Source organism: Leptonychotes weddellii, chromosome 1 (assembly GCF_054177405.1).
Source record: "Leptonychotes weddellii isolate Sample4059 chromosome 1, ASM5417740v2, whole genome shotgun sequence".
Classification (NCBI taxonomy): Eukaryota; Metazoa; Chordata; class Mammalia; order Carnivora; family Phocidae; genus Leptonychotes; species Leptonychotes weddellii.
In genome coordinates, this window is record NC_138369.1 from 1664047 (window position 1) to 1674235 (window position 10189).

Below are 10189 nucleotides of genomic sequence, written 5' to 3' on the forward strand. Positions count from 1 at the left end.
TTTTTTTTTTTAAGACTTTATTTATTTAGGAGAGAGTGAGAGAGAGCGGGGGTGGGGGGGAGATAGTACTCAAAAGGACATACTGTATTTGCCGCTCACCTTCATTTTTCTTAGGAAAAATCACCTCGCCAGCTACAGTTCTTTTCCTTGCATCTACTGGATCACCAAAAGCTTGCATAGATTTCATTCTGCTTATAGGAAAGGACATATGCTGGGGTAAAACTATGCAGATGATCCTATCCCTTTTTCAAACTAGGGACAACTTTTATGATTTCCAGGATACAAGTTCTGTTATTTGGACTATAATAGCATCAAAATGATAATGCCAAACATATAATGCAATTTACAATTCTTTTTTTTTTTTTTTAGATTTTATTTATTTAACAGAGAAAGAGAGAAAGTACAAGCAGGGAGGAGCAGCAGGCAGAGGGAGAGGGAGAAGCAGACTCCCCGCTGAGCAGGGAGCCCAACATGGGGCTCAGTCCCAGGACCCTGCAATCATGACCTGAGCCGAAGGCAGACACTTTACTGACTGAGCCACCCAGGCGCCCCTACAATTCTTTGAAAAGAATTATAAACAGCCACATTCTCTAGCCCAGATACATGTGGACTCTGGTGACTGTTGAAATTCTCAATCATACAGTTACATTCACTTCTTGTATCAAAAGTCCCCAAGAGCTTTCTCAGGCTTCATGATTCTCTCAAAGGACCAACAGGATTCAGAAGAGCCATTGTACCATAATTATGGTAAAAGGATAGATTAAAATAAGCAAAGGGAAATAGCACATAGGGTGAATGAAGCCTAGGAGAAATCAGGTGCAAACTTTCAGTTGTCCTCTCTCAGTAGTGACATAGACAGCACTCTCAGCAATGATGTATGACTACACATGTGAAGTGTCGACAATCAGAGCTCACCCGACCTTGGTCTCCAGGGTTTTTACTGGGGGTCAGTCATGTAGCCATGTAACATCCACATAACTGAGCTTAGCTACTTAACCTCCAGCTCCCTTCCTCAGAGGTCATACTGGTACAGCATCATCTGTAGCCTCATGCATACAAAAGCAGGCATTCACTCTCAGTCACATTGTTAGCATAAACTACCCAAACTGATACAGTGTGGTCCAAGAATGTAGACTTACGAAACACTCTTATTAGGCAGAATGTTCCACGGACTCAGAATTTATCTCCCAGGAGCTGGTCAAGGGCTAGTGTTTTCTTTGTAAAGTGCAGAATTTGAGTAACCAAAGCCTGCTGAATTAACATTCTACTCTACACTTTCTGACAGTGTCCAACCCAGTGCAAAGTCTACTTTTGTGATGCCCTCCCCCAAATCAACTGAAATAAATCCACTTTCTGTAGGTTCTTTCTACTATGCAATTTCTGAGATGTTCCATTGTTCCTCATGCTAAGCAGTCACCCTATTGCAGGAATTTTGTTCAACTGCACGTGTTTCTCATGAGTTCTGGCTGGTGGGCATTGACCTAGCCAATATATAAGTTTTTACCCTTACAAATGGATTAAGTTGTTTTAAAGGGGAAATTGCTTATCATTATAAGAATATGAAAATTCACATAAAAAAACTAAAATCTGGGGATGCCTGGGTGGCTCAGTTGGTTTAGCGTCTGCCTTCGGCTCAAGTCATGATCCCAAAGTCCTGGAATCAAGTCTGCATCAGGCTCCTTGCTCAGTGGGAGGCCTGCTTCTCCCTGGCCCTCTTCCTGCCCCTCCCCCTTCTTGATCCCTCTCTCTCTCTCTCTCTCCCCCTGACAAATAAATAAATAATCCTTTTTTAAAAACCCAAAAAACTAAAATGTGTCTTAGGGCCTCAGAATGTATGTTTAAAAAGAAAAATTTACAGTATTGTTTTGACAGTCCATAATTGTATTGGAATACTGTAACATATCCTTTCAGTACATGAAAGATAATGTTTTAAATATACAGAAAATATAAAATCAGTTTTACTAGGATTCTTCCAAGAATTAAGTACCAAAAAATTGTTTGACCAAAGAGCAAAGACAAATTATTTTGCAAACATAAAAATTGTAATTGAACACATACTATCATTTAGAGATTGCATTCAGCTGTAACAGAAAACTCCCACAATCTGCTTCATGTATTTATAAGGTACCTATTTCTCATATAGAATTGTCCAGAAACAAAAAGTACAGGGTAAATGCAACCACTTGACAATGCAATCAGGAAACAAAGTCCTTTGTGTTTTCTGACACAATTATAAATTTCAGAAGTTCCTGTGGAGTCAGGTACACAGGGCCACTGGACATATTACAGGAAAATGTTTACAACACAAATCCAACCTAACACAAATATGGTAAAATTGGAGAAATGAGGGAGTGTCAGGAAAGGTCACCAACCAAAAAACAAACAAATCAGTGGCCTGGGTGGATGTATTGGAGCTTGCAGGAAAGATCTAAATTATGGATATGTGAGAATGGAAGTGGATACATGACAGGAGAGCTATGGGAGATGCCTGTGGATGACACCAACTCTGATGAAGTCAAATAACTGATTTTTGGTTTGTAGACACTCCTGATTAATGGGCCCAGAAGGCAGGAAAATCTGCTGGAAACTGGTGCTCACCAAGCTCTGATGCATACATTTTACTGTACAATAGTTCACAAAACTAAGTATGACATGTTCATTTCTGCCTTTCTGATCTCATGCAAAGTTTGCCATCTTTACCATCTCTAATCTGGGACAATATGGGGAAAAGATTCTGGGAAATGTTCCCAGGCTTACCCACATTGATACATCACAATCTATCACAAAATAGCTACTCTAGCTTTTATCATAGTCAAAGCTCTGTATCCAATTCCCGCCAAGAGCTAAGGTGAGCAAAAATGAGCAAAAGAGGAAAGTAAGTCAGATGATGGTGTCTTCATTCAACAGCTTTACACTGAGGAATCTCTGCCAGAAAATAAAATATTGTGTCCACTACCTAGAAGAAATGCCAAACATACATTTTTTTTTTAAATACAAAAGACTGAGAACCTCAAAAATACTGTTTTTCTTAGAAAGGAGAAAAGAGAGAATAGATGTCTGGTATATAAATCCCAGTATGTGCAAGAAACAAAATTCCAATGACACCAAAGTATCATTATCATAATAACCACATGCTTGAAACCTAATGAAAATTAGAAATAAAATGGATCTAAAATCCCAAAGATTACATATTTAAAAATAACTTCAAAAGACCTACTGGTCCAAAGACTTATAGGATAAATAATTTCTATGTAAACAATTCATAATTAAAACACTGTATATCAAAAGGTATGTAACTTGGCTGACAGGGTATATAGTGGGTAAAATGGTGGCCCCCCCCAAAAGATATGTCCACTCTGAATCTGTGAATGTGACTTTACTTGAAGAGTCCTTACAGATGTAATAAGGATCTCAAGATGAGATCATCCTGGATTACGGTGGGCACTGAATTCTATGACACATGTCCTTACAAAAAAAAGGGATCAAGCAGGTAGAAATGGTGATGTTAAGACAGGGCAGAAATTGGAATGTCTATAAGCCAAGGAACACTAAGTGTTGTGGTAGCCACCAGAAGCGTGTAAAGTGGCATGGATCAAGTTCCTCCTCAGAAGGAAATATATTTTATATATATATTTTAAGATTTTATTTGACAGAGAGAGAGAGGGAACACAAGCAGGGGGAGTGGGAGAGGGAGAAGCAGGCTTCCTGCCGAGCAGGGAGCCCAATGTGGGGCTTGATCCCAGGACCCTGGAACCATGACCTGAGGCAAAGGCAGACGTTTAACAACTGAGCCACCCAGGTGCCTATGTGTGTGTGTGCGTGTGTGTGTATATATACATACACACATACATATATATATATACACACACACATATATATATACATTTTTTTAAATAGAGCATGAGCAGGAGGAGGGGTAGGGAAACAGAGGGAGAGGGAGAGAATCTTAAGCAGGCTCCACACCCAGCATGGAGCTCCACATGGGGCTCAATCTCACAACTCTTGAGATCATGACCTGAGCCAAAATCAAGAGTCGGACGCTTAACCAACTTAGCCACCCAGGAGCCCCAGAAGGAACCAATCTTAATGACACCTTGATTTCCAACTTCTAGCCTCCAGATCTGGAAGAGAATAAATTTCTGTTTCTTTATCAACTTTGTGGCAATTTGTTGGGGCTGCCTTGGCAAAGTAATACTTAAAGGAGTATTTATCTCCTAAATGTATTTCTCAGAAAGAATTGTAAATAATGTGGGGCACCTGGGTGGCTCAGTCAGTTAAGTGTCTGCCTTCAGCTCAGGTCATGATCCCAGGGTCCTGGGATTGAGCCCCACATCGGGCTCCCTGCTCAGCAGGGAGCCTGCTTCTCCCTCTCCTGCTCCCCCTTCTTGTGCTTTCTCTCTCTCTGTCAAATATATAAAATCTTAAAAAAAAATTGTAAATAATGTGATAGGAGCCTATTTTAAGAATAAGGCACTAATAAAGCCAACAATATAAGATGCTTATAAAAAAAAAACTAAGATGCTTATAAAAATTTTCTAATAGTAAGCAATTTTTGTACACAATAAGTGATATTAATTTACATGGTTTTGCCACATTTGCTGACATAGGGTTTCCCTCCTGTGGGAGTTCCTGTCTTTTTTTTTTTTAAGGATAGGGGATTACAGAAGTCTTTCCCACACTGCTTACATTTAGAGTTTCTCCCCACTGTGATTTCTCACATGTCTTTGTAGGGATGAGAGTCTACTGAAGATTTTACCACATTCCTTACACTTACAGGGTTTCTCTCTACTATGAGTTCTCAAATGTCCTCGAAATGATGATGACCAACTGAAAGCTTTCCCACATTGCTTACATATATAGGGTTTCTCTCCAGTGTGAATTCTCACATGTGTTCTAAAGTATGAGAGACTGCTGAAGGCTTTCCCACATTCATTACACGCATACGGTTTTTCTCCTGTGTGAGTTCGCAGATGTCCCTTAAAGGATGAGGGGGAACTGAAGGATTTCTGGCACTGTTTACATTCATAAGGCTTTTCTCCAGAGTGTGTTCTCATGTGAATCCTAAGGTCAGAGGGCCAGCTGTAGGCCTTCCCACATTCCACACATTTATAGGCTTTCTCTCCAGTGTGCATTCTTGCATGTATGATCAAGTAAAAAGAATGAAGAAAGGCTTTCCCACATTCCTTACATTCATAGGCTTTCTCTGCGCTGTGAACCTTTGCATGTTTTCTAAGAGACGAGGGAGAAGAGAATGATTTCTCACATTCTCTACAGGCATAGAGTTTCTCAACAGTATGAGACTCCCTATGTGTCCAGAGGTTTGAGGGAGATCTGAAGGTTTTCCCACACTTTTCACATTCATAAGGCTTCTCTCCAGTGTGGATTCTTATATGGACCCTAAGTTTGGAGAAGTATATAAAGGCTTTTCCACATTCTTTACACGTATAGGGTTTCTTTTCAGTGTGAGCTCTTACGTGTGCTCTAAATGATGAGTAACAAATAAAAGTTTTCCCACATTCCTTACATTGATGGGGTTTCTGTCCATGTTGAGATGATGTTATGGGACTCTTTAGGGGTGTAGTATTCATGATGGCTTTTTCAAACTTAATGTATTCACAGGAATTTACTCCAGTAGGAAGTCTCTTATGCACAATACAATTTGAAATCTGATTGGTTTCTCCACATTGATTACTTCCATTATTTTCTGAGGGTATCCCCACCACATGACACCTGTTGAAAATAGGCATCATGTTACCAATGATTAGCTAACAATTCATTGATGGCTTTTAATGATTAATAGGATTACATTTTTACCATTTTCAGTGAATGTGTACATTTTCTGCCCTGTCAGAACTGTTCTAAAGTAGTATATAAGCTGAATGCTCTGAGGGCTCAAGCCCTTGTACCATTTCAGTGTTTTTTACATACTGCATTTTGTTTCCTGATAGCTGTTTACAGTGGAACTGTCTCAAATAATCAACATGTGCACCACTTTTATAAAACTGGTAAAAATGCTCTGAATACCTAACATCTGATGTATACCTACATATGTACACACAGACACATACATTACTATCATGGCATACTCAGACTCTCTCCTGAGACCTGCTTTCTCTCAAGTCTATGCCACTCACCTCATACATGTCCCCTCGTTCTTGTGCTGATGTTCAATGCCAGGGCATTTCCAGTTTTCACCTACAATGAGGAACCAGGAATATTTCTTCTGAATCTTATTATATTCCATTCATGTCATATTTCTTCCCTAAACATATGCTATAGAGGATTCGACCTACTGATTTTCAGTGTCATAATATGAAAAATAGCAACAAAATTTACTTACTTTCTTTGGAAAGAACTGGTGAGATGAAGGCAAAAAAGATAAATTGGAAACATTCATTTCTTTTCAAATAGTGATCCAAAAATTAAACAAATATTATAAGGAAGAATGTACTTTTGAGCAAAAAAACACAACAAACTTTGAAGAGTTTTGTCTATGTCAGGACATTGACAACAATAAGGACAAGAGGCCAAAATGGTGGGCAATTTACTGGAAATGCTTCCATGAAGATTGAGACTTCTGATGACATAAATGCCCTATTGTCAGAAAAGCAACATGGGAAGGAATTGGACAAAATGCACATGCTCAATACTAACTTTAAAAGAGAAAATATGGAAGGTTTTTCAGTGTGAACAAGGACCTTTGTGAGGATGGATGAAAAGTAAAAAAAAAAAAAAAAAAAAAGACACTAAGGTATCTGACAAAATTCAACTTCCTCAGGAAGAAGAGTAATTTTTTTTATTAATATTTCCAATTGTAATGCTTGCTCCTCTTAAGGCACAGAGTTATAATCTTTACAGAGGCTAAAAGCATTTAAGAGAGAAAGTAGCGGTTCAAATATGTACAGTAGAAAGTTATTAGACTATATGCTCTAGTACTGTGACCATGTCTGTCTGTCTTCCTTAGCAATTAATTCCCATTGTTCAGCTCAAGTTTTGGAACAAGCTCAATAGCTTGCAGGTAAGTGAAGGGGTGGAGCCACGCTTACCCAGTGAGGCCAGGTTCCTGCAGGTCTCCAGCATCACATCTTTGTAGAGCCTCCTCTGACCAGGATCCAGCAAAGCCCACTCCTCCGGGGTGAAGTCCACAACCACATCCTCAAAAACCACTGAGTCCTGAAACATCCCACAAATTCTGGTTCAACAAGGTACCATTCTCCACCAGTGTGTGCAGGAGGAAGGAGGAGGCTGACCGGGGAACCAGGACTTGATTCACAGCAAGCTGACACATAGTTCTGCGGCCCCCCATCTACTCTTGGGCTTTGTCATCCTATCTCCTCCCCTGTATTAAACACTCACATCCTCAGGGATGCCAGCTGGCCTTATAGATTTAACAGCATCTCTAATGATTTCATCCTGCCACAGTTTGTGACTGTTTTCACTCTTTCCCTCCATCCAAAGGGTCCAGAACAGTCCACAATATATTGGAGATAAGAAAGAAATACTATACAAATAAAACAAGGATTTCCTCTTTAAAAACATCAGTTCCTGTGATGAAAAGGATTTCTTCTCTTTCTTCACTGTCCTCTACAGGCCTCAGCACATGAAGCCAACGTTGGACCTAGATGAGGTTTTAATGAATGAAAACATGTTGAGGGTCTGAGAGCATTTCCTGCTTTTCTGCTCACCAACAATTTGATTCTTAAGGGGCCTGCTTATGCCCAACCTTCAACCCAGGCCCTGAGATAGATATATTTCCTTGAACTCCAATGCACTATAAACTGGCAGGTCCACCTAGTGGAATAATATTCTTTTGAGAGGCATTAATATTTACTTATCTGTCTTCTGTTTTTCTATGAAACAGCAATCCTTCCCTTCCTACATTCTCTCTAGGAGACAGGCAGTGTACTGACAAACTGGAGCTAGGCAGGAGTTCAGACCTCACCACAGGGCCTGCATTCATGGTGTGGGTGCTGACAACCACCAGTTCTGGGTGATGGCTCTTCCTCAACACACAGACTGACATCCCAAGATGCCAGAACAGCCTTGTCTGTCCCAGAAAAGTGTGCCCTGGTTCTTTCTGCCTGTGAAGAAGCAGTTATGAGTTCCATGTAGAAGTGAATTCAGTGAAGTCCAGAAGGGTTTGCCTGTGAATTTGCTGAGATCATAAAATTCATAAAGGATCAGGCAGCACTTTCCTCCAGAAATTTGTTCCCACTGTCTGAAAATCCAGAGGCACTGATTTATACACCAGCCTCTTGGGTCTCTACACACAATAAGCATTCCACACCCTTTGGCATGCAGACAAGCATAACTGCCCAGCCCCTGAACATGGATTCCATTGGCCTGCAGGATCCCCAGGAAGCCTGGCCTTTGAGAAAGTGCATCATTTCACTGGCTTCTGCGTGCAGAGGTGTGAATATAGGCTACCTCACTGCCATACAGGGGCTGCAATTTGCCTGAATAATAAACAGCAGCACAACTGGAAGGCTCCAGAATGGGAACTCACTTCTTGTGAGGTCAGTAAGTAAAGCTGCACTGGGTCTCCTAGTTTCTCAGTACACTAGTGTCTAATGTCTCACAACAAATTTTCATCCACAGACAAATTCAATCAACTCTTCCACTGCTGTGTGTCAGGTGATATTTTAAAGCCATCAAAGCCCACAACAGCCTCAAGTCAATCTTAACAATACAGTGTACTACTGAGCATCCCTGATGTGTGAAATACTTTACACAGAGATTTCCAACCATTAGCTTATTTGTTTCTCATAAAAATCTCCCAAGTAGATATTATAATCAGTATGGGGAAAGCTAAAAGGACAGTCAAGAACACACTCAATGTTACCCAATTTGAATGTTGTAAGTCGGCTTGCCTTCAAAGCCTAAAGTCCTAGTAGCTGCATTTCTGGACATACATACACCTTACGATATGATTATGGCTGTTATTCAACATGAGTAACAACCTAGAGTGGGGGTCAGAAAGCTGTATACAAAGGTCAGATAGTACATCATTTAGGCTTTTCCAGCCATGTGGTTTCTGTTGCAACATGTTCAGCTATGCCTTTGTTTAGGCGGTAATTCCTACTACATGCAGCTACAAAGGTAAAGTGCTTTTAAAAAAGGAAAATTCTGAACCACTTGTGTCTTAAATTCTCATGGGGGAGGAAAATAAGGAAATCTGCTATAATCTAGGTGAAGGGTAACTGCTGTAAATAAAATACAGACAGTGAAGGCATATGGAATGAGAAGGTGAGCGAGTCAAACTGGGACAGGGTAAAATCAAAACAGTAAAAGATCAACAGATCCATAAATCCAGAAAACAAACTCATGGATGCCAGAGGGGAAGGGGGTAGGAAGATGGGTGAAGAGGAGTGGGAGGTACAGGCTTCTAGAATAACTCATGGGGTTAGAAGGTACAGCATGGAAATATCGTCCCTGGCATTGTAATAGCTTCATATGGTGACAGATGGTGGCTACACTTGTGAACATAACATAATGCATAGCATAGCATATAGACTTGTGGAATCACTATGTGGTAAACCTCAAATTAATGTAATGTTGTGTGTCAACTATACTTAAAAAACAAAACAAAACAAAAAAACCCATGGGGTGCCTGGGTGGCTCAGTCAGTTAAATGTCTGCCTTCAGCTCAGGTTGTGATCCTGGGGTCCTGGGATCGGGCCCCACACTGGGCTCCCTGCTCAGAGGGGAGTCTGTTTCCTCTGCCTCCCCCCCTTGTGCTCTCTCTGTTAGCTCACTCTCTCAAATAAATAAGTAAAAACCTTTAAAAACAACAACACAAAACAAAAACCCAAAACAATAAAATAACCATCTAAGTAACACTAAAAATTGAGACCTTGACTTGACTGTTGTTGTTTTTTGGCTTGATTTGTTTTTAAATACCACTGCATTTTTCAACTCTTAAGAATTAGAAACTGGGGCGCCTGGGTGGCTCAGTTGGTTAAGCGACTGCCTTCGGCTCAGGTCATGATCCTGGAGTCCCGCATCGGGCTCCCTGCTCGGCAGGGAGTCTGCTTCTCCCTCTGCCCCTCCCCCCTCTCATGTGCTCTCTCTCATTCTCTCTCTCTGAAATAAATAAATAAAATCTTTTTTTTTTAAGATTTTTTATTTATTTATTTGACAGAGAGAGACAGCAAGAGAGGGAACACAAGCAGGGGGAGTGGGAGAGGGA

General features: G+C 40.5%; 1 protein-coding gene across 1 annotated transcript; it reads right to left on the bottom strand.

Moving 5' to 3' along the window:
• On the bottom strand, positions 1–10036 carry LOC102745912 (uncharacterized). The gene is made up of 3 exons (XM_081798332.1): positions 7047–10036; positions 6135–6195; positions 1–5730 (listed from the first exon to the last, which is right to left on the bottom strand). Exons 1-3 carry the CDS (start codon positions 7180–7182, stop codon positions 4689–4691), a joined length of 1239 nt encoding a protein of 412 aa, XP_081654458.1. The 5' UTR covers positions 7183–10036; the 3' UTR covers positions 1–4688.
• Between the last annotated feature and the right edge of the window lie 153 nt (positions 10037–10189).

What these genes read in the sequence shown, in the direction of transcription:
- LOC102745912 (XM_081798332.1), bottom strand. Translation starts at nt 7,182, where the DNA reads ATGTTTCAGGACTCAGTGGTTTTTGAGGATGTGGTTGTGGACTTCACC. An exon ending in CAGGAACCTGGCCTCACTGG is followed by an intron (nt 6,196 to 7,046) that starts GTAAGCGTGGCT and finishes TCCTCATTGTAG; the next exon opens with GTGAAAACTGGAAATGCCCT. An exon ending in AACGAGGGGACATGTATGAG is followed by an intron (nt 5,731 to 6,134) that starts GTGAGTGGCATA and finishes TATTTTCAACAG; the next exon opens with GTGTCATGTGGTGGGGATAC.